Genomic DNA, 23,339 nt, shown 5'->3' with positions numbered 1-23,339 from the left:
TTTAAAAAAGTTTAGGTAATGTTAATGGGAATTCATAGTATTCTGGGTCTGTTTCATTTTATATTCTATGTGGAACAAGAATATTATGCATTCTCATCAACACATGCTCCTCGCACATAGATTCAAGTAGTAGTTGTTTTTTTTAAAATTCAACTGTCACCACTGGCTTACAAATAAATAATATTTGCATTATATCTGATGATAAACAATAAAATGTCTGTAAATTTTGCTAATATGTTCACAACCCTTCCCTATCTAAAGATTTGACTATTTGAGCTAAAATCCCTTTACAGCAGTAGTATTAAAATCAGAAAAAGTGTACTTCAGATGCCAAATATGATAGGATGTGAGGGAAACTTATCTCACGAGCAATAATAAATAAAAGTGACCAGTACTTGAAGAAATACCATATGACCCTCTAGCTCAAGCAGGTAATTCGAGCTTTACGTTGTTTTTCCAGCTGAAACGGTAAAATATGAAAAACAGTCACGACTATGAGATGAATATATGCTACGACAACTTTTTTATTCGAAAAAAGAATACCTTTGGAAATAGTAGTAGAAGAAATCAGCATATAGTAGTGTCTGAACAATTCCTGAGACCCAAGCTGTAAGAGCAGGAAACAACCAAACTTGGCATAAATGTTTATGCACAACTATTTACTTCATAACAAAATCGAACCATCATTCTGCAGAAACTCTATGTAAATGTTTGTGTGTATGTGTGCTCTGTTATATACGCGTGTATGAGAGTGAGAGAGGTATACTTATCCAATGTGTATAGTGTGGTTCGGTGAAGTAGCGATAAATCCAGTTCAAAATGTACAATCCTCGGTAGGCTCTGTAACATAAAAAACAGGATATAAAACTTTTTATGAGATTTAGCAATGGGGTTACTTCCAAATCACTTCAGTCATCATGAAGGATAAAATTTTGGAATATCTTGAAAACTTTGAGCGACAACATGACAAATCAATACGTAAAGACTTAAACCCCATAAATAGAATTTAATGCAAGTGTGAGAATTGAGAAGATGTAGGACTTAGCAAAGCAAAGGGTGACTTGGTGTATCATGGGACAACCTAAAGTTTTTGAAAAAAAACTATACATGATATTTCAAAATTCGTGCTGTCCCTGATCATCCATGGGTGTAGCTCCTGTGTAAAAAATAATTTGGAGAACTGCAGACACGCAAGGAAAATTGCACATATGATATCTTTAATTCCTCTGTCACATTGGTGGGGAAACCCATTATCATAGACACTGTTTGTAACTTAACATCCAATCCATTTATATGTTACGGAATAAATTGCTCACCGAGTATAGAAATCAATGACTTCTGATAAATCATTGATCAGGGAAGAATTCGGAAGGGAGAGAGAGAACCCTTTCTAAACGGGAGGAACCAAAAGATTCAACTTCCAGGAGGGGTGAATCTTGGATTTTTCTCAAAAATTGTACTATTGTTGCAAGTATCTAGGTAGAGGTTAGAGACTCCCCTCACCATCACTAACCAGCCAGTAGAGTCTACCCTGAGTAGGTGACTCGAACCCAGAATCAATTTACCATCATAAAAACTCAATTCATACAAAACTACTGATGAATGTCGATCTTTAGTTGTCATAAGTCACAATGTAGAGAGATAAGTTACCCCAGAAGAACAACATATTGTCCAGTCAAGTTGTCGATATTTCTTGTTCTCTGCAGCAAGACTAGCTGAGGAAGAATAGCAACAGCTTCCAGGTACAAGGAAAATGCCCAAAATACCTGATTAATCATATCAAAGGCAGACATAAAACACTAATAATATAAAGGGAACAGATGTCTATGATGTCAGGTTACCTCTCTGAAAGTAAATTTTTCATGTATTATCAGAGCTAGAAAAAAACAGGGCAGCAGAAGGAAATAATGACGAAAAGTATCCTGGTCTTTGTCATAGGATCTGCGAACGATCTTGTGCTTCCTTATGTACCAAACAATTGAAAAAGAGCTTCCCAAAAATATTAACTTCATTAGCGTGTTATAGAGTGAGATGAAGTCTACAAAGAGATCCAAGTAGCGAGTAGCAAACACAATAGCATAGAGCTCCTGAGTCTTCAGAGAAATGCCTATGCATATAGATACAAAGTCAACATCAAACAAAGTGAAAAGTAACATATTAATTTTATACGAGTGTCTGGACTATTTTCATAAAGTGATATGTGAACCTAATGAATTACACCAAAAACACTATAGTGAATGTAATCAGGTGATTTGATCCCCTTTTAACAGGACCTTTAGACAAATCACTTCCACTTCATGTCATACCAAAATAGCTCAAAGTGAACCTTGAGGCTTTCGTGGTTCGTAGGAACCAATCATAATTACCAAGGTGATAACAAAATAAGTTACTGCATTGAAGGTCCTCCTCCACATGTCAGACAATTCAAAAGGTTCCATGTGGTTAGTTAAAACACTAGTGGCTGTCAACTAATCCACGAGAAAATAGAAGACTACCAGTGCCTGGTGACCTGATTCTTGTCGTGATAAAGAATCACAAATAGCAATTAGAAGCATATTCTGATCCGTAATTATTTGGCACCCAGAAGTTTTTCGTGTCTAGAAGAGCACATCCCTTTACCACCCCAAGCCACTACCCAGAAGTTTTTCATGTCTAGAAGAGCACATCCCTTCATCTTGCAACATCCCATATTATTATAAATCACTGCCCCAAATAGGAAACATAAATCTCTTTGACGAGGGTACAACATAGTATCCCCACATTAAATAAAAAAATACATGGCTATCATCCATTGATGCAACCCGCGAGGTGCTGTTCGTCCAAAATAAGGGAAAAACAACAATCTTGATCTGAATTTTTTTGGTCAATTTCACTGCATTACACACCGACACCTTCCAATTATTTTGCCTTGTCAATTTAAAAAATTATTCCCAATTTCCACCCCTTAATTACCAATCACAGTTTATGAACTATGTTAAACATGACAACTGCAAAATTATAAAAAGGGTGGGGTCTTTAATCGATCATTCCAGTTGCAGAAATCAAATCTTTCTTGGATCTTTTGATGCAGACTAAAATCCCAGAAAAATGATACAAAAATTCTTACCCGCACAAGATTTAATAGTGTGAATCTTAAGGAGTAAAACAAGGACACTGGCCAAATGGGTCATGTCTCCAGCTAACCTAAATAAATTCATCTTTTCTACCTTATACTCTCCCCTACAATAAGCAGACGCAGAAGAAGCAACAGCTTTATGGAGCCCAGAAAACAGATCGGCGCCGGGGGAACGATGATTTGATTTGGTAACAGTACTAGAATTTCTATTTTCCCTTCGTCTCTCTCTTTTTGTCCAAAGAAGGGGTTTTTTAAAAATTAAATAATTAAAAAAATTAACAAAATATCAAAAAAGATTGAGGAGCCGGGTGGGTTTCAAATTCCGGCAAAATATATGAAACTTTAATTTTTTAAAAACTATTATTAATTTATACACAATAAAAAATAGGCAAAAACTTGTGTGAGACGGTCTCACGGGTCGTATTTGTGAGACGAATCTATTATTTGGGTCATCCATGAAAAAGCATTATCTTTTATGCTAAGAGTATTACTTTATATTGTGAATATGAGTAGGGTTGACCCGTCTCACAAATTAAGATCCGTGAGACGGTCTCACATGAGACCCACTCTAGGAAATATATCAATTAATTTATTTTTGATCTTTTGTTAAAGTTTTTGTTATTTATGTTAATATTAGATCTCAAATATGAGACTACATCTCAAACTTTACCAAATGAACTATAAATCATCAATTGACAAATAAAAACAAACGCTGAAATATTGTAGCTACAACAAAGAAATGGATTCTAGTTGATAAAGATAAAACTAACTTTAAAATATTAAAATAAAATAAAAAATCTAAACATATTGGATATGAGTATGTCTCTTGTGAGACGATCTCACAAATCTTTATCTGTGGGATAGATCAACCCTACCGATATTCACAATAAAAAGTAATATTCTTAGCATAAAAGTAATATCTTTTCATGAATGATCCAAATAAAAGATCCGTCTCACACAAGTGTTTGTCATTGGATATAGTCCAACAGTCTCGCTTTGGACATGAATATAAAAAAAAATCTGCAAAATTTTCCCTCTTCCATCCAAATAATTTGTACAGGTCCATGATTCGTGGAGATCCCGTTTCAATATTGTCAGCCTTCATCTATGCAAATGAATGAGCTTCCCGTTAATCGGGGGAGAGCTACTCAATCAAGAATCAGAATGGCCTAAATGCCGATACAAAAGAAGGCTTCATCTAGCTACAAAAAACCGCGCTAAACAAGTTTTAAGTAAATGTAGTTTTGAAGAATGAACAAAATACTTAACAAGAAAGTACTGGCCGGGGACAAGAGTGTCTTAAACAAAGAGTTAGGCGAAGCATTAGCCTTGGGGGAATCAGGGAGTACTGTTCCTATGCCAGGTGTGAATCCCCCTCCATTTCGATATAGAGGCTGTGTTGTTCCGGGTGGTGACATTGGTTGAATCGTATTAGGAGTCGAGCCTGGTGTCGTTGTGCCTCCTGGTGCAATAATGCCTCCCGCGGTGCTGAAAGTATGCGAGACAGGGATATTACAATGTAGGCAAGCAGATTATGGAAAAATGGTAAAATTTTCAGATACAAATTAACAGGACAACAATTGCGTGGCCTCGGAAAAAGAAGTCGGTTGCAGAAAATTACATTAGAAAAAGGTTTTTGCATGAGTATCATATGCTAAATTGTAAAAAACAAAATTGCGCTCGAGCTTTCGGGCTACCTTTCTAACAGTCCCAGAGTTCAAAGCTGTCATCTCCTCGAGATCAAAGAGAATTTCTTCTTCTTGATAATGGATCACTCCTCAAGATTCAAAGACACAACAAGACAAGTTTTATGATGGTATGAAGCACACTCGACAAATAAATACAAGATTTCTGGCTCATTTCCATTGAAATATTATTGGCAGGATTTATTCACCAAAGTATTATAATACATCTTTAAACACTTACAAAATCTCGTGTTTTATATTTCGGTCATGTTAAAGCATTTCAACTCCCCAGAATTTCCCCAGCTTATAATAAGAGCCACGCCAAGCGCCTCTCACTCACGGCCCCAACTTAGGGTCCATTAGAAATGCATGTTGCCTAGGTGCCATGTACACTGCCCAAAGCCCCAGGCTTTGGCGCTGCGACCCCTGGAAGAAGAAACATGCATTTTCAGCAATCTTTGAGTACTTATAAATTGACCCAGATTTCGAAATTTTAGCACAATTTCACCCTTTCTATTACTTTTTCTCTAATCCTTTAATTGCACTTAAAATATGAACTTGCAAGATACAAAATCTTGAATTTGGATTTTTTTAAAGAACCCTATGCTTAAAATTCAGAATATGGATTAAATTCGAGCAATTCTGCATCACATATTTGGGCTTGGGTATTGCTAGTATTTTAATGCTGAAGTTTTTTGTATCTTGAAAAACATATCTCTAGCCATGAGCACCAAGGTGCAGAAAAAATGTTTTAAGAAAAAAGAGCGAAAAAAGAAGCAGCAAAACGAGCAACCTTCGATAAAGCAACAAGGCGCTCGGAAACGAAAAAGCAAACAAATCTAAGAACCAGGCAAGGGAAAATACACACCTTGGAGATGACGGATAAACACAAGATCCATAACCTAAACCAAAAAAAAAAAAAACAAGAATTAGAACAAAATAATACGTTGGATAAATCTCAATCTCATACAATTTTTTAAAAACACAGAAATTTTTCTAAAATGTGCACTCCTACACGCTCATAGTGCATGGAAACAGGTCGCTTCGCCTTGTAAATACTAAAGCAAATACAATGAAACCCATAACTAGGGATCAATGCAGATATTAACATAAGAAACCAATAAATGTATGTGACTTTGTTTGTATGTCAAAAGATACGAACTTGGGTCGGTTTGAGCTATGAAGGCAGTGCCGGCAAAAGAACAAGAACCAGGGGCGCTCCCCTTTCGTTGGTAATAACTGTTGAAGCCTTGAAGGCATACGAGGCATGAGCTTGCACCGTGTTTGGCAGATAACAAAGGCCAGAAGTTTGGAGTGGAGCACAATCAGCACCACCTCCACATGCATAATCAAGAGCAACTTGCAAAGCCTGATCGCTGGCGTCACTCTTCGCTACAAACCATGTAGCTGCCGCAGAGTATTCGATGGAGCTGCACACTAACAGCAGCAGCACCACTTTAAACACAGCTACCGCCATGCCTGGCTGGCAAATGCAAGTTGGTAAAGTTTGAGAGAGAGGGAAGGAAGTAGTATGGAGTTGAGGGTATGTATAAAGAGAGAATGAAGTTCTTTTGTTCATCGTTTCTTTTTGCTCTTTTTTGTTTTGACGGTGTGTTTTCTTTTGCTTTTTGGGTTCTTATTCTAATATTTAGAAATATTCAAGGGTACTGCGAGTTATCAAATGTTTTACAAAATAACCAATCGATATTCTTTTATATATTTCACACAAAAGAAATTTGTTATATTTAACCTCATTATTAAGTGTTTTTACAAAATTTTACTGCTTACAAATCATACAACCAAGCCTTCATTTATTTGAAATAAAAGTCCCGTAAAGATGTTCGTGACAAATAGCCGAGAGATCCAAAGAATTATTCTTGCATTTTAAATTTAGAAATATAGAATGAAAAGTTGATTTTAATTTTGTGAGTGTGTCTCACATAATCACACGTCAATTTAATCCCACCTTAGTTAGCAGTTAGCACTCACATTGTATACAATTGGATTTATGCGTCAAAATAAGAAGATTTCACGTATATGGACGAATGTCTCTTGTATTCCAAGTATAATTTAATTTAATTCCATAAATATGTGAAATTCATTCATTTATAAATAAATAAATCAAAACATAATACTATAATTGACTGCATAAAATAACGGGATCCCCAAAATAAAAATGTTTGATAACCAAAAGTATTTACAAAGTAAAATCTGAACACAGGCCTAGAACTCGGGGGAAAAACTGAACAATCCTTCGACACAACATGAAGAAAGACCAAACCAATAACTGACCTTACCAAAACAGTTTGCAGGCATCCTTTCTTGAATCCTGAAGGAAACGCGCAATCCATTTCAATACAATCATCACTTGGACTGTTTCACTCAATAGTTAAATTGGCTCGATGCGCCATCCAATAAAAAATACTCATCGACCCTCCTGAAGATCTTCAGAAAACACAGCAGTTCTAGATATATTTTCGTAATCCAAGACACTTAAACCCGAGTAATGACCAGACGAAAAAATTGATGACGCACCATCAGATTCGAACGTCGTAGAGGACTGCCTAAGATTGGGTACGTTATTGGAATTTGCTACAGCAGAATCCTGATATTCAGTAATTCGTTGCACCATTTTGAGGGATTGTACCACTTCACCCATGGTTGGCCGTTGGTTAGCCTCAGGGGCTACACAAGCAGCTGCAATGGTGCAAACCCGAATAAAATCCTCCTTTGGGTACTTGCTGTCAAGTTTTGGATCAGCAAGTTCTTCCAGTCGATCCTTATCCCTCAGTATTGGCCTCGCCTGTAAACAATGTAGCATGAATTGCTTAACTGGAGTTGATCAAGCTTTTTTTTAAAAAAACCAAATCAATGCGTTTACAGACAATTAGCAATTTAACTTGATGAACATAAACTACATAGAGCAAGAACCGACTTCACATGACGAAATCATAAATAACGAGGATAGATCTTATAATACAACTAACCCATGTCACAAGGTTCTCTTGGCCGGTGGGTTGCGACATATCTACAGGCTTTCTCCCAGTCAGCAGTTCAAGAAGAACAACTCCGTAACTGTAAACATCACTCTTTACCAAAAGGTGACCAGTCATGGCATACTCAGGCGCGACATAACTGTAAAAGATTTGGAATTGTCAAAAGTGTTGAATTAAATAAATAAAACCTTGGACTTTGGACAAGTCAAAGGAGGTGGAGACATGGTTAAGAAAAAGACTAACCCAAAAGTTCCCATAACACGGGTAGAAAGGTAGTTAGCCCGACCCTCAGGAGCCTGTTTTGCAAGGCCAAAATCAGAAACTTTAGCATGGAAGTTGTTCTCGAGTAATATATTTGATGCCTTGAAATCTCTATGAATTACGCAAGGTTGAGAGTCCTCGTGCAAGTATGCAAGCCCTCTAGCAGCATCAAGAGCAATTTTCATTCTAGTGTCCCAATCAAGTGGGCAATTTAATCCCAAGGGTCCTGTAACATAAAGTTTCAGCTGAAAAGCATCACCGTGAAAATTTGAATAATGTTTATCATCATGAAAAATTACCATGGAGCCATGCATCAAGACTTCCATTTGAAACTAGCTCGTAACAAAGTAGGTTTTGAGAGGAGTCTCGATTACTGTAGTAACCAACAAGTTTTACCAAGTTACGGTGATGCAGTCTGCTAAGCATCTCGACCTCAACTAAGAACTCTTTATCCCCCTGTTGTCCACCACTACTAAGCTTCTTTATGGCTACAGGTGTGCCATCACTTAAGACACCCTTGAAAACCCTTCCAAAGCCACCCTCCCCAAGGATACTAGCAGAAGCAAAGTTATTGGTGGCCTCTTTTAGTTCATCATATGCGAGAATCCGCGCACTTGTTGGATGGCGAAGAGATACCCCAGCCAGAATTGTTTCCAGAGTCCTTTGTTTTACTATCACACCATAAAAATAGCAAGTGAGATCCCAGAAGAAAAAAAAAGTGAAGCCCAATATTAAAAGGCAATAGACCATGATGACCACGAGTCCTTTTGATAATTTAAAGGCAGCTTAAATGAGGAAAACAAAGGAACAAAGGCCTTCATAGTGCTCTGCAAATTTATAACTGATAAAAGAATAAGGAGAAAAGCCAAAGCAGAGCAGAAAGAAACAGAAGAAATTTTTCTTGCTTTCAAAATTATTTAAAAAAAACTCAAAAACCAAGGAAATATATGATAGAAAACTAATCTAGAAATGATCAACCACGTAAGAATTTCAAAGCAGTAATACAGAAAACACGATACTTCACAAACCTGTTTCTTTAGGAGGTTCCACGTTCTTCTCTTTCTGAGATACGCACAAGCAAACTATAACCATAGAGATGACAGCAATAATCAGGATTAGAGCTCCAATTCCGATGACAAGAACTAAGCTTGGCGGTTTTTCCCTGTTTGTATTGACGGCTGCAGGAGCTGATGGACGGTTAGGTGGTGCTACAACCGGAGATGCAGCAGATAGCGGAGCTGTATAGAAAACAAAATGGTTACTTCACTTTAATTTTCTTTTTGAGGTGGTCATGGGGAAATGTATTTGATTTAAAATACAGATACAGACGTACAGTAAACAGACGGACCTAAAAAACACAGTAAATATATTGAAATTGGAGTTAATGTTATCAACAGTCTACCAAATGCTTTATTCCGTCGAGCCATCAGCAAAGTTCGAATAACACTAAGCACGGAAGTTTGCTACCATTTGGCGGTATATTGCCACATATGACACTAGATGTAAAGAAACATCAATATTCTCAACTCGGATAGTCAATCAATTTTTTTCTTATGCCATTTGCATGCGCCAATCCAATCAATAGAAAACCATAAACAGTCAAAAATTTAAAATTTACCGTGAACAAGCAGGGGTTGACATTTAATATTAGCACAATAACAAGAAACATGAAGTTTACCTTGAAAAGATACCATGGGTTTGAACCATGTTATATTAAGAAGCCGATAATCGCCCACTAAAGCAGGATCTAAATGGACCTTGTGCATCATCAGTGAGGAGTTTATTTTAGTAACTTCACTGGCAGAAAAACTGATACCAGTATGTGGAGTGATATCCATCGATATATTAAGGCCAGATACGCTAACCATATAAAAGTTGATAAGGTCAATCTGTGAAACCAACAAACCAAGTTGAGAAGCAAACTGATCTAGAACAAGATTCCAATTGGGGTTAGAAGAGACATTCAATAATAGAATATCAAGCTTTAATGGATAAACACAGTGGCATCCCTGGCTCTCCCGTTTTAGTACTGTGTCTGGTCCACAACAATCTGCCAAAAGGGAAACAAAGGCGCACAATGAAATATAGAATTAAAAAGCGAGGATGAGTGATGTTGATCAAAGAGTATTGCTAAGTACACAGCATAATCCTTCTTGGTCGCCCAAAGAAAAGAAAATAGTCGGGGGTAGCCTGACAAAGAATAAATTCAATATAAATCTTTCTGCAAGAAAATGGAGAAAAAGAACATCAATCTTACTAGAGATGCTTGGAGAAAGTGGAGGCTGAGATAAGCCGGTGGGCATAGTATTAGTTTCAGCTTGAGTTGGCGCAACCTCTAACAGGTGAGGAGCTGGAAGGCTAGTGCTGGAAGGCACTGATCCACTCTTTTCCATTGATGGTATGGACAGACGAGAACTAGAATGGGGAGCAGAAATCACAAAATGATCATAGCCAGGCGACTGAGCAGGTGCAACATAAGGACTTGGATGTTTTCGATGAGGTTCCCAGGATAGAGGTCTATTGGCAGATAGTGGAAACTCAGGCATAGCTCGTGCTTCCACAAGAACTGTGGATGAATACAAATCTTTTCTTTCTAATATCTTATCTCCTAAATATGCGTCGGTGATGGATATCAAACAGCAAAAGAGAAGAAAAGATTTAAGGACAGACCAACAGCCCTCTGGTAACAACCCTGTAATACAGATTACATACAGAAAGTGTTGAAACATGGTTGCTGAACAACTATTAAAATGGAGGAAAAATCTAACAGCAGCTGACAATTAACTAAAGCCATTCACAGTATAAAAAGTAGTACCGAGCCAACTTATTTATCATCCCAACTTTATTCAGCTACATTCAACTGACCCCTTGCGGATACGTATACAATATTTATCTAGCATCCTTTATGTTTCTTGATTCAGTCTGGGGTACCATATTACCCTCTTTGAACTTCCATAGATTCAATAGAAAAAATAGGTTTCACTCACCGCTATTTTTTATCTATACACAAGGAAGCTCAAATCCAAGAGGGGCCTATTATTCTCCAAAATTATACTACCAATAATGTGGAGATGTTTGCATTTGGATTTGCTAACATGACATGACAAGTTTTTCAAATAAAATGATATAACAAGCTTAAACCTAGCCCCACTTCTTTAGGCACAAAGCAAATCATGATGTATTCTAGTCGTGAACCATTTCGAAATAACAATCTACAAGTTGAACTCCTCCTATGACACGCTCCAACGAAAGTTAGAAAAACAGAGCACTGCTATTTCATGGACCTTTTCCCAAAAACACCTTCATCAATCGAATGAAGCTATTAATATGGTCGAGAACTCCAATTTCCTTGCTCTATATTCTCTCATGGAGTCCAATACAATAAAAAAATGCACTTACTAAAAAACTAAAGGTCAAGTTACTTAAACTAACATAAAAGAGGTTCACTAAATAAGGAAAATAATAAGAATTCTTAAATCAACTCTTAGAAACTGAAGCAAACAGTTACAATTCAAGCAATCAGCAGACATCGATATCGACTATTTATCAAATTTTCATACAATCAACTCGACTCTTCCTACATTGTCATGAAAAGGTTGAAAGCCAATTTAAACAGAGAATTTCTTGACAAACGAAAGCACGAAAATTCAAAGAAATCACATAAAACACACCGGAAAAGGACAGCAATTTCACGAAGTGCACCATCACCAACAAGTAAGGACTGTCCAGATCTACAAATAGCACAATCGAATAATCCAAACGGCCAGATTTCAGTTCACTCCAGAGAAAAATCTGCATCCACAACCTCCGGAATTGAAATCCACCGACAACAAATTCCTCCAAGTTTCCATTCCAAACAAACAATTCCCTGGCAAATTTCGCATATTTCAGCTCCGATATAAACCCTCGACACAGGAAAAATCAGTAAATATATGCCAATGTGTCGTTCACTTCAGACAGCTATCAGTATTCAGTACTCTTCAATTGATATTTTTCTTTACGGGAGGCGTGTAGGGTAAGGAGCGGGGTGTGTGTTCAGCTTTTCCACAATAGTATTTATCGTAATGTGAGACTAACGTGCGCCATTGAAGGACAGAGACGGTGATGTCAGTCACGTCAACCGTTGAGTGTCTGAAAAGGAGTTTATATCATGTGGCATCGGTGTACAATGATTTCGTGGATCACTCATTTTAACGGCGAGTCGTTAATGAGCCGTTAATTATTTTTTAAAAGCGGGTTATGCATTAAACTACTTAAAAATTTATTTGACTCGTTGTATGTTATTGAATCTATATTTCTTAACGGTAATGTTAAGATCAACAAATGTAGCTTAACGGTGAAGATAAAGATCGAATAAATCCTCCTATATTTCTTTTGTAAATAAATACTTTTGTTAAAAAGTCTTACGCGTCAATTTTGTGATATGAATATTTTATTTTGATCACACATGAAAAAATATTACATTTTTTTCATATAAATCCCTTCTCTGTAAAAAAATTCAAGTACTCGTGGTCGAAAATCTTGGCTGCATTAAAATTAATAGCATGTGAATTTGAATATTTGGACAAATATTCGATGTTTGCTTAGTTAATAGTTATTAGACTACTTCTATATTGTGCATTTGAACATATAATATTTATGCTACTGCATCTAATATTAGAATATGAAATGCTAATTTTATAAATTGATGGTCGTTGTCCAATTTTTTTTATGACGTAGGAACACACATTCTCTATTTTTCAGTGTCCACTAGGTAAACTCTAAAATCAACACTGTTAAATTGACTTGAAATGTTTGGGCCTAATAAATCGATTGTCAAGATGGGGGCCCAATAAAGAAGTCAAGGCCAACGGGTATATCAGTGGAGACGTCAATACAGTTGGGAATGATTCTGGTTTTTTTCTTGATTCACGGTTACGCTCAAGTAGAGAAAGAAGAAGAGAGAGTTTCAAAAATCCCCAGCTGAGATTGAGTTCAGGCGAGCTGAAATACTCCATTGATCCACCTACACAAGCTGCAAGGGAGAATAGTTACTGGGAAAACTCAGGGCTCTAAATTTCTTGGGATTCTCGGGTATTGGGTTTGTGATAGAGAGAAAAGAAAAGAAGAGTTGAGTTGTAACCTGTGAATATTCTCTGATTCATAAATAAAATTGTTTTCTTCTTCCCGTGGACGTAGATCACTTGTGATCGAACCACGTAATTGCTATGTTCTTCTTTTATTTTTGTGCTTGATTACTGGAGTTGTGAAATCGTTGTTGTTTGTGATCTTGGATTGGTTTCTTTGTAATATCAAACTTGTTAGACATTTATAACAAGTGGCGCCGTCTGTGGGAAACTAAACCATATCGATGGGGTCTACAAGATTTGATATTGAACGATTCACAGGGCTAAATGATTTTGGATTATGGAGGGTAAAGATGAGGGCCATGTTGGTTCAACAAGGAGTTGTCGAAGCATTAAAAGGAGAAGCAGCTCTTTCAAAATCTCTAAATGAAAAAGAGAAAGCAGAAATCCTTGATAAAGCGCACAGCTCCATAATCTTGAGCCTAGGGGATAAAGTCCTTAGGGAAGTGGCAAGGGAAGAATCTGCTAGTGCAATATGGACAAAGCTTGAGTCTCTCTACATGACAAGATCTCTAGCCAACAGACTCTATCTAAAACAGAGGCTCGATTCTTTCAAGATGACAGAAGATAAGACCATCTCAGAGCAAATTGATGAGTTTAACAAGATCATTGATGATCTTGTGAATATTGATGTAAAACTGGAAGATGAAGATAAAGCCCTGCTATTGCTGAATTCGATTCCAAAGAGCTATGATCATTTTAAGGATGCTATGCTCTATGGAAGGGAACAAACCATATCCCTTGATGAAGTTCAATCTGCAGTGAAGGCTAAAGAACTGCAGAAGAAAATTGAAGGAAAAGAATCAAATGGTGCTGATGGCCTATTTGTGCGAGGTAGGCCAGAAAAGCGTGAACAAAAATGGCACAAGAAGGCTAAGTCCAGATCAAGATCAAACTCATCAAGAACAAGCAGTAATAAGAATTCCAAGACACCTTTTAAATGCTATCATTGCCACAAGCAAGGTCATTTTAAAAGGGACTGCCCTGATAGGAAGAAAGATCATGATAGAAAGGACGATGGTGAAAGTGATGCTGTAATCTCAGATGGTTATGAATCAGCAGACGCACTAGTGGTTCATCAAACTGCAACAAACAAGGAATGGATTCTTGATTCAGGTTGTAGTTTTCACATGTGTCCTAACAAGGACTGGTTTGAAGTTTTGGAACCAGGGGATGGTGGATTAGTACTGCTGGGAAATAACAAAGGTTGTAAAGTAATTGGAACAGGTAACATCCGATTGAAACTGCATGATGGCACTGAAAAATTGCTTCAACAAGTCAGGTACATTCCTGAACTCAAGAGAAATCTCATCTCACTTGGCATATTAGAAATGAATGGTCATACATTTAAAGCAGAAAATGGTCTGTTAAAGGTCATGAAAGGATCCCTGACCATCATGAAAGGAATAAGGAAAAATGGGTTGTACTCATTACTGGGAAGTACAGTGGTAGGAAATGCAGCCACCATACAAAATTCAGAAACTGGAATGGCAAGAATTTGGCACATGAGGCTTGGCCATGTTAGTGAAAGAGGATTAGTTGAATTGTCAAAACAAAACCTCTTGTGTGGTGACAAAGTGAATGGTTTAGAATTTTGTGAATTCTGTGTCTTGGGAAAAGCCAAAAGAGTCAAGTTCACAACAGGAACTCACAAAACAACCAAACCATTTGAATATGTTCATGCTGATCTGTGGGGGCCTGCTCAAACACAAACTCATGGTGGAGGGAAATATTTTATGAGCATTGTAGATGATTTCTCAAGAAGAGTGTGGGTCATTATCTTGAAAAATAAGACAGAAACCTTTGGAAAATTTAAGGAGTGGCACAAAATGAATGAAAACAAACTTGGATCTAAGCTAAAACACCTAAGGACGGATAATGGTTTAGAGTTTGTCTCGGATGAATTCAATGAGTTCTGCAGAAAATTAGGTATAACCAGGCATAAAACAGTCCCCTACACACCCCAACAAAATGGCCTAGCTGAGAGGATGAATAGAACTCTATTGGAAAGGGTGAGGTGCATGCTATTGAATGCTGGATTACCAAAACCCTTTTGGGGTGAAGCTGCTGTAACAGCAGGTTACCTGCTCAATCGATGCCCCTCTGTAGCTATAAATTTTAAGACACCAATGGAGCTGTGGTGTGGTAAACCAGTAGACTACAGCCACTTAAAGGTGTTTGGATGCAGGGCATACTCTCATACAAGACAGGGAAAACTTGATGCTAGGGCAAAGAGGTGTATTTTTATTGGTTATCCTCAAGGTGTCAAGGGTTATAAACTGTGGTGTTTAGAACCAAGTGAACAAAAATGTTTCATAAGTAGAGATGTGATATTTGATGAAACTAAGATGGGATATCCAACACATAACCAGAAGGAAAATCCCATAAATGAGACAGATTCAAGGGAATCCCAAATTGAGGTGGAGCTTCAAGATTTAAATCCACAGGAAAATAATCACAATAGTGGAACAGAAACTGAAGCTCAAGAAGAGCAATTACAAGAACATGAGGCTGATGAGCGAACTGATGAAATCAAGACTTATGCTCTTGCAAGAGACAGGAAAAGAAGAGCTATTAATCCACCATTAAGATATGGACATGCTGATCTTATATTCTACGCATTCAATGTGGCAGAGGACATTGTGTATGAGGAACCTAAAACTTACAAGGATGTTTTAAACAGCAAGGAAAGAAAGCTCTGGAAAGCTGCCATGGATGAGGAAATGAAGTCACTAACCAAAAACAGAGCCTGGATACTTGTGAATCGACCCAAAAACCAAAGGATTGTGGGATGCAAATGGATTTACAAGATAAAACAAGGAATCCCCGGAATTGAAAAGGAAAGGTATAAGGCTAGATTAGTAGCCAAAGGGTTCTCACAAGTGGAAGGAGTTGATTTCAATGAAATTTTTTCACCAGTGGTTAAACACACCTCCATAAGATTAGTTCTTGCTTTGGTTGCTCATTTTGACCTTGAGCTGGAACAATTGGACGTTAAAACAGCTTTCCTACACGGTGAGTTAGAAGAAACAATTTATATGAACCAACCGGATGGATATACTATGGCTGGAAATGAAAACAAAGTCTGCCTACTGAAGAAGTCCTTGTATGGACTTAAGCAAAGTCCAAGGCAGTGGTACAAACGCTTTGATGATTTTATTTTAAAGAATGATTTTACTAGATGCAACCACGATAGCTGTGTTTACATAAAAAGAGAAAACGATAGGATCATGGCCTATTTACTCTTGTACGTAGATGACATGTTAGTGGCAAGTCATAGTAAATCAGAAGTTCAAGGAATCAAAGCTGTACTGAGTAAAGAATTCGAAATGAAGGACTTGGGAAGTGCCAAGAGAATTCTAGGCATGGAAATAATAAGAAACAGAAAGGATAGGACTCTATTTCTTACACAAGGGCAGTATCTTGAAAAAGTTTTGCATAGATTTAATATGCACAAGTCAAAAGCTGTAACTACTCCACTTGGACACCATTTTAGACTCTCAGCAGACCAATCACCACAAAGTGAACAAGAAAGAGCAGATATGGCAACTGTGCCTTATGCAAGTGGTGTTGGGAGTATCATGTATGGTATGGTGTGTAGTAGGCCAGATTTGGCACATGCTGTGAGTCTCGTCAGCAGGTTCATGTCAGATTCAGGACGAAGCCATTGGGAGGCATTGAAATGGTCCCTAAGATACATCAGAGGCTCAGCTGATANCTCCGGAATTGAAATCCACCGACAACAAATTCCTCCAAGTTTCCATTCCAAACAAACAATTCCCTGGCAAATTTCGCATATTTCAGCTCCGATATAAACCCTCGACACAGGAAAAATCAGTAAATATATGCCAATGTGTCGTTCACTTCAGACAGCTATCAGTATTCAGTACTCTTCAATTGATATTTTTCTTTACGGGAGGCGTGTAGGGTAAGGAGCGGGGTGTGTGTTCAGCTTTTCCACAATAGTATTTATCGTAATGTGAGACTAACGTGCGCCATTGAAGGACAGAGACGGTGATGTCAGTCACGTCAACCGTTGAGTGTCTGAAAAGGAGTTTATATCATGTGGCATCGGTGTACAATGATTTCGTGGATCACTCATTTTAACGGCGAGTCGTTAATGAGCCGTTAATTATTTTTTAAAAGCGGGTTATGCATTAAACTACTTAAAAATTTATTTGACTCGTTGTATGCTATTGAATCTATATTTCTTAACGGTAATGTTAAGATCAACAAATGTAACTTAACGGTGAAGATAAAGATCGAATAAATCCTCCTATATTTCTTTTGTAAATAAAAACTTTTGTTAAAAAGTCTTACGCGTCAATTTTGTGATATGAATATTTTATTTTGATCACATATAAAAAATATTACATTTTTTTTCATATAAATCCCTTCTCTGTAAAAAAATTCTAGTACTCGTAGTCGAAAATCTTGGCTGCATTAAAATTCATAGTATGTGAATTTGAATATTTGGACAAATATTCGATGTTTGCTTAGTTAATAGTTATTAGACTACTTCTATATTGTGCATTTGAACATATAATATTTATGCTACTGCATCTAATATTAGAATATGAAATGCTAATTTTATAAATTGATGGTCGTTGTCCAATTTTTTTTATGACGTAGGAACACACATTCGCTATTTTTCAGTGTCCACTAGGTAAACTCTAAAATCAACACAATAGCCTGAAATAATATTAGTCAAGTAAATTACACTGTGCAAATCATGTGTGACATACTCGCTCCAAAAAACATCCAGAGAGGAAATCAAAATTTTAATTATTAGTCAATCATTCATTTAATCCATTATCTCGGTCATTCTCGCAGCGGAGCTACTTGTTGGCACACCCGGGCTGTAACCTTGGTGGCCCAATAGTTTTTTAAAAATTTTGTTATGTATTATTTTGGGCCACTTTGAGATAAGCCTGGTGGCCCAAAACTAACACATTAAAATCAATATGAAAACATATGTGAGCCCAAACATACTAAAATCAAACCCAATCCCCCTTAGTGTCGTCGGTTCCTGGCAGGAGAAGAATCGTCGGTCATGACTCTAGCTCAGGTAGATTTCAAATCCTAGTTCTTCCATTGACCCCTTGGGACATGTTCGTCCGATATTGAAAGCCATGCATGGAGTTTAGAATGCATATTTGACTAACTACAATAAATAAGATCACACCAAATCAAATTAAACAAAAACACATATAGCAATTAGTGATCAGAACCAAATCCACGAAACCTTTAGTCGCAAATCCATTGATAAATAAATTAAATACAATAAGATCGCACGTCCAATAAAATAAAACAATATAATAGAAAGGTGTATGAAACAAGATTGACAAAGACGAAGAGAGATGAGTGAAGTCTATCATGTTTGGTAAAAAAACACAATATTATAATTTAGGCCAAAAGTCCTTTTGGTTCAACATCTATTGACATTTTTTCAAGTATATATAAACACGTTACATAATTATCTTGCGAACTACAAGTATAAAAAAACTCCATATATAGCCTCTTCAAATCAATCTTGATTCATTAGTTGGAAACAACATTATAAGGAGAAATTTATATTAGAATGGACCCTTTTGCGAGATTGCCTGAGGGATGCATTTCTGAGATCCTATCATTTACATCCCCTTTGGATGCTTCAAGATCATCAATTGTATCGAAAGAATTCGAATCGGCAGTCGAGTCGGACGCTGTTTGGGAGAGATTTTTGCCATCTGAATATCAAGAGATTGTCTCTGAATCGATTTCTCCTCTCAAATACGCCACCAAGAAAGAGTTGTATTTCCATCTCTGTCACTCTCCTATTCTTGTTGATGGAGGAAAAATGGTAAGCTAATACTCCAATTACCAGTGTTATTTAATTTCTTTACATATGATACATATGTACATAGTGTTTATATTTGTTTGTTGATGGATTTCTTCATTTATCGTTTAATTATATTTCACATTCTTCTGCATGCTTATGAATGGAATTTTATATATTTTATATTTATTAATATACACAAGTTAAAGAAGTTGTTCATCTACTGTACTATCCCGGATCGGAGGTGGTGTTTTGTTTTTGTTTTGCTGTTAAGTTTTGAGATCCTTGACGACTCTCGCCTATTCTTGCATAACGTAATTCATTGACAAAAAGTACAATTACACCAAATTATTTGATAAAAATTGTTGCACTTAATTATTGTAAAAGCCATGGCCCATGCACGCAGTACCACTTTATCGAAAAAAAGGACTCAATTATTGATAAACTGACACTCTTACGTTATATTATAAATGATCCATTTATTAATTTACACGAAAGACACAATAATATCGATCATACGTCAATATTTTATTGCTATATATCAGCCTTCTGATTAATTTATAATAATTATAGAAAAATAAAATTAATTGTTGTTATATATCACTGCTAAGTTTTTATGTGATTATAAATTTTGTGAAATGTAATCAGAGCTTTTCCCTTCACAAGAGAGATGGGAAGAAATGCTTTATGGTTGGAGCAAGACAACTTCAAATTTCATGGAAAGGTTGTTGGGATTTCATCCCACACACCAACTCCAGGTTCGAATCCATAAATAATAATAATAATACGCAAATGCTTACATACATATGTATTAAAATGCAATTTATCTATGAGTTATATATACATGCACATACATTTATTTTTTTGTTTGCATAATACGTAATATCTTTTTTTTTTTGTTATGTATAAAAACTTTAGATTTGCAGAAGTGGCGAGGCTACGATCTGTAGGTTGGATCCATATCCAAGGAAGAATAAAAGCTAGACTTCTGTCAAAGAATGCCCATTATGCTGCATATTTAGTGTTTTGGCTTGAGAAGATGGATGGCCTTAAATCATCAAGCACGGTAGTCAGATTCATCGACGATGAAAATACAAGGAGCGAGCACAAAGAATGTCGAGAAACAGGAAAAATGGCGAAAATGAGAGATGATGGATGGATGGAGATCGAAATGGGAAAGTTTTACAGTAAGAATGAGGATTATGATGGTGAAGTAGAGGTCTGGTTGATTGAGATTAATAATCCCCATGGAAAGTTTGGACTTATGGTTGAAGGCATTGAGTTTAGGCCCATATAGAAAGGGAAAAATGGTTGAAGGCATTCCGTATGTACAAGTATTATATGTATAGCTAGTAATATACAAAAACTATATACAATTTATTCTGTAATTTACTATATATTATCATTTTGTAAACTTTAATATGCGATATCTTGGATTCTCAAGGTCACTTATTTTTTATGTTTCGTTTTATCTTTTACGAATAAGAATATTTAAGAGAGGAAATACATTGTGGAAATTTTTTTTATATAATTTAGAGAGAGAATAATCAATATGTAAATTAATATAGAAATTTTTAATGCAAAAGCGGAAAGGACAGCACATATCTCTGCGAAAGAGATCTCTTCTAAGTACTTTTAAGTATATCAATCATGTATAACTAAGAATATTAATTAATTATTTAGAACGACATAGCGTTAAATACTGTTTCATTACGATCACAAATTATAATCTTGCATGTTTAAATTACGAAGGACCAATTTCTTTAACACAAGAATAGACGGATTAATGGCCACCACCAAAACCTCCACCACCGCCCGAGCCGCCTCCACCTCCTACTCCTCCGCCACCACCGAAGCCACCACCACCACCACCACCAAAACCTCCGCCTCCTCCACCACCGAAACCACCACCGCCTCCTAGACCTCCACCTCCACCAGCACCACCTCCAAATCCACCTCCACCTCCACCTCCACCAGCACCACCTCCAAATCCACCTCCACCTCCACCAGCACCACCTCCAAATCCACCTCCACCACCAAGTCCACCTCCACCACCACCACCTAAACCACCCCCTCCACCCAAACCGCCACCGGATCCACCTCCTAGTCCGCCACCAGCACCACCACCGAGACCTCCACCTCCACCCAATCCACCACCATGACCTATACCACCGCCTAGTCCACCTCCTGCACCACCACCGAGTCCTCCACCGTGACCAATCCCACCACCTAAACCTCCACCACCACCTTTCCCAATTCCACCACCAGCACCTCCACCTAGTCCGCCACCTTGGCCTGTACCACCACCTAGTCCACCTCCTGCGCCACCACCAAGTCCGCCGCCGTGACCAATGCCACCACCTAATCCTCCACCTTTACCAATCCCACCACCTAATCCTCCACCTTTACCAATCCCACCACCTAAACCACCACCACCACCTAGTCCACCCCCAGCACCTCCACCTAGTCCACCACCAGCACCTCCACCTCCTAAACCTCCACCTCCACCTCCACCTAGCCCCCCGCCATGACCAATTCCACCACCTAGGCCGCCACCATGTCCAAGCCCACCACCAGCTCCACCTCCAAGACCAGCACCTCCACCTAGCCCCCCTCCGTGACCAATACCACCACCTAGACCTCCGCCATGTCCTAGTCCAGCACCACCACCCAAACCACCACCACTGCCACCACCCAAACCTCCCCCACCACCCAACCCTCCCCCACCACCCAAACCACCACCTCCACCCAACCCACCTCCACCACCTATACCACCCCCAAGCCCTATAGGAAGAGGTTTGCGCAACAATGGTGGCTTCAAGAAAGGCCTGGGCAGAAAAGGCCTAGGTAGCAACTTTTCATCATCATAACCTCCATTGACATCCCCAAAAACAGCACAATCAGAAACCAAAACCAGCAAACAAAAACCCACAAATGCACGATAAAATCCACTCATCATTAGTTGTTAAACGAAACCTAACCTCCACACAATTCTCGATCTTCCCATTCAAAGCACTATTTATACTGAAAAATGCATGCATCAAATTCAAACCACATGGTAGGTCCTCTATTACTCGCCTGCCCAACTTTATTGCAGTAAATGTATGTTGCAATGTAATCGGGCAAAATATTTAATATTTTCCAACCGTCACCTGTTTCCAGACTCGCTAAATTGGAAGAATTATATATAATTATATTGCTTTTAGCATTATTCTTGATTTCCGCAATTAATTAGCTTTGGATATATACTGATATTCTGCTCCTACCCACAAGTTGATTACAATTATTTAATTCGTTTTCAAAAGTTGATCATTTTCAGTGAAATTAAATGATCACATGATTACCTAATGTATTGTTTTCTAGATCTGATAAATACTTAAACCAAACGATCGATGTCATTTGAACTGCGCGGGCATCTACTTTCTTTAGTTTCTTTCAGTGTCTCACAGCTCGATCAGACGCGTGATCAATAAATAACACTTGACTTTCTGCGCATAAGCAGCGGGTTGGTGTATTCCTAGGCTATGTATCCTTCATTTTTTTCAAGCTTTACCGGTACAAGAATTCTTGTTCACTGTTCTTGCATTTGCTGAGTGTTTGGTTTGATGTATATGATTTTTAATTAATTTTATCTAATTTTTTTACTCTTTCCTGCTACCCTCTCTGATTATCTTTCTCGAAATTAGTTTTTAGAAAAACTCCATCTCTTCTTGATAAAACCAACGATGGTTGTATACATTTTAGTGACCTGTGTGTCTTTTTAGCTCAAACCTCGGGCACTGACATTGGGAAAATATTCGAATTTTATGTACGTAAAATTATTTATTAGTCTTTCTTAAATACACGCACCAACTTTTGGAATCTACATTGGATAAGTAGTATTAGTTGGAACCCTTACATTCAAATTCAGATAGTTTTAAATGAACGGACACTCGATATGTATCCATTTTTTTCCCAGAAGAAGAACTACATAAATCAGCAATGTCATCCTCCTTAACAAAGTAAAAAAATTTGAATCCAAAATTGATCGATCGGGTATTTACAATAGCGATAAGATAAATGGAATGCAATCAATTTCTAAATTTAAACTCAAAAGAAGAAGTGCCCAATCTTAAAGGATCGTCATGAATATGACTGATTTATTTATTTTAACTTTCTGCATAGCTTATATTATTAATAAAACGTAAAAAAAATCATGATATTTGTGTGAAAAGAATCACCAACTTGATCCGACGATGAAAAATATTATTTTTATGTCTAAAATATTATTTTTCATCACAAAATTATTATTTTTTGTTTAATTATGTCATTGCGAAATATTGCGTGATATATGTTTAT

The 23,339-nt window shown here is 37.3% G+C and overlaps 4 protein-coding genes and 1 pseudogene across 24 annotated transcripts; 1 reads left to right on the top strand and 4 right to left on the bottom strand.

Annotated features, from left to right (window-relative positions):
* Positions 1 to 167: 167 nt before the first annotated feature.
* LOC140967586 (ER lumen protein-retaining receptor-like) lies at positions 168 to 3,382 on the bottom strand. Its single transcript, XM_073428198.1, has 6 exons — positions 3,107 to 3,382; positions 1,842 to 2,107; positions 1,651 to 1,766; positions 767 to 840; positions 544 to 607; positions 168 to 460 (listed from the first exon to the last, which is right to left on the bottom strand). The coding sequence occupies exons 1-6, from the start codon at positions 3,195 to 3,197 to the stop codon at positions 424 to 426; spliced, it is 648 nt and encodes a 215-aa protein (XP_073284299.1). The 5' UTR covers positions 3,198 to 3,382; the 3' UTR covers positions 168 to 423.
* A 722-nt stretch (positions 3,383 to 4,104) lies between these two features.
* On the bottom strand, positions 4,105 to 6,395 carry LOC140967617 (PLASMODESMATA CALLOSE-BINDING PROTEIN 1-like; annotated as a pseudogene).
* A 522-nt stretch (positions 6,396 to 6,917) lies between these two features.
* LOC140967528 (uncharacterized) lies at positions 6,918 to 12,166 on the bottom strand. The gene is made up of 8 exons (XM_073428106.1): positions 11,729 to 12,166; positions 10,315 to 10,749; positions 9,736 to 10,107; positions 9,086 to 9,295; positions 8,357 to 8,728; positions 8,040 to 8,283; positions 7,788 to 7,935; positions 6,918 to 7,603 (listed from the first exon to the last, which is right to left on the bottom strand). Exons 1-8 carry the CDS (start codon positions 11,853 to 11,855, stop codon positions 7,226 to 7,228), a joined length of 2,286 nt encoding a protein of 761 aa, XP_073284207.1. The 5' UTR covers positions 11,856 to 12,166; the 3' UTR covers positions 6,918 to 7,225.
* A 6,523-nt stretch (positions 12,167 to 18,689) lies between these two features.
* On the top strand, positions 18,690 to 20,518 carry LOC140967639 (F-box protein At2g02240-like). The gene is made up of 3 exons (XM_073428327.1): positions 18,690 to 19,025; positions 19,650 to 19,759; positions 19,920 to 20,518. The coding sequence occupies exons 1-3, from the start codon at positions 18,765 to 18,767 to the stop codon at positions 20,296 to 20,298; spliced, it is 750 nt and encodes a 249-aa protein (XP_073284428.1). The 5' UTR covers positions 18,690 to 18,764; the 3' UTR covers positions 20,299 to 20,518.
* A 27-nt stretch (positions 20,519 to 20,545) lies between these two features.
* LOC140967636 (uncharacterized) lies at positions 20,546 to 22,187 on the bottom strand. 21 transcript variants are annotated; one of them, XM_073428314.1, is made up of 3 exons: positions 21,423 to 22,186; positions 21,309 to 21,392; positions 20,546 to 21,278 (listed from the first exon to the last, which is right to left on the bottom strand). In XM_073428314.1, the coding sequence occupies exons 1-3, from the start codon at positions 21,958 to 21,960 to the stop codon at positions 20,785 to 20,787; spliced, it is 1,116 nt and encodes a 371-aa protein (XP_073284415.1). In that variant the 5' UTR covers positions 21,961 to 22,186; the 3' UTR covers positions 20,546 to 20,784. The 21 variants fall into 21 exon arrangements, with proteins under 21 accessions (XP_073284415.1, XP_073284416.1, XP_073284422.1 ...); XM_073428315.1 differs by having other exon boundaries at positions 21,309 to 21,404; positions 21,435 to 22,186; XM_073428321.1 differs by having other exon boundaries at positions 21,309 to 21,404; positions 21,459 to 22,185.
* Positions 22,188 to 23,339: the final 1,152 nt, after the last annotated feature.

Source organism: Primulina huaijiensis, unplaced genomic scaffold (genome assembly GCF_012295235.1).
Source record: "Primulina huaijiensis isolate GDHJ02 unplaced genomic scaffold, ASM1229523v2 scaffold25443, whole genome shotgun sequence".
Classification (NCBI taxonomy): domain Eukaryota; kingdom Viridiplantae; phylum Streptophyta; class Magnoliopsida; order Lamiales; family Gesneriaceae; genus Primulina; species Primulina huaijiensis.
This window is presented reverse-complemented; position numbering and strand designations above follow the sequence as displayed.

Excerpts from the sequence above, each read along its gene's own strand:
- LOC140967528 (XM_073428106.1), bottom strand. The coding sequence starts at position 11,855 with ATGCAGATTTTTCTCTGGAGTGAACTGAAATCTGGCCGTTTGGATTAT. Across the intron at positions 10,750-11,728 it reads GAAATTGCTGTCCTTTTCCG|GGTTGTTACCAGAGGGCTGT; the intron begins GTGTGTTTTATG and ends TCTGTATTACAG. Across the intron at positions 7,604-7,787 it reads AAGAGAACCTTGTGACATGG|GCGAGGCCAATACTGAGGGA; the intron begins GTTAGTTGTATT and ends CATTGTTTACAG.
- LOC140967639 (XM_073428327.1), top strand. The coding sequence starts at position 18,765 with ATGGACCCTTTTGCGAGATTGCCTGAGGGATGCATTTCTGAGATCCTA. Across the intron at positions 19,026-19,649 it reads TTGTTGATGGAGGAAAAATG|AGCTTTTCCCTTCACAAGAG; the intron begins GTAAGCTAATAC and ends AAATGTAATCAG. Across the intron at positions 19,760-19,919 it reads ATCCCACACACCAACTCCAG|ATTTGCAGAAGTGGCGAGGC; the intron begins GTTCGAATCCAT and ends TAAAAACTTTAG.
- LOC140967636 (XM_073428304.1), bottom strand. The coding sequence starts at position 21,960 with ATGATGAGTGGATTTTATCGTGCATTTGTGGGTTTTTGTTTGCTGGTT.
- LOC140967586 (XM_073428198.1), bottom strand. The coding sequence starts at position 3,197 with ATGAATTTATTTAGGTTAGCTGGAGACATGACCCATTTGGCCAGTGTC. Across the intron at positions 1,767-1,841 it reads AAAAATTTACTTTCAGAGAG|GTATTTTGGGCATTTTCCTT; the intron begins GTAACCTGACAT and ends ATGATTAATCAG. Across the intron at positions 841-1,650 it reads CAATATGTTGTTCTTCTGGG|AGCCTACCGAGGATTGTACA; the intron begins GTAACTTATCTC and ends TTTATGTTACAG.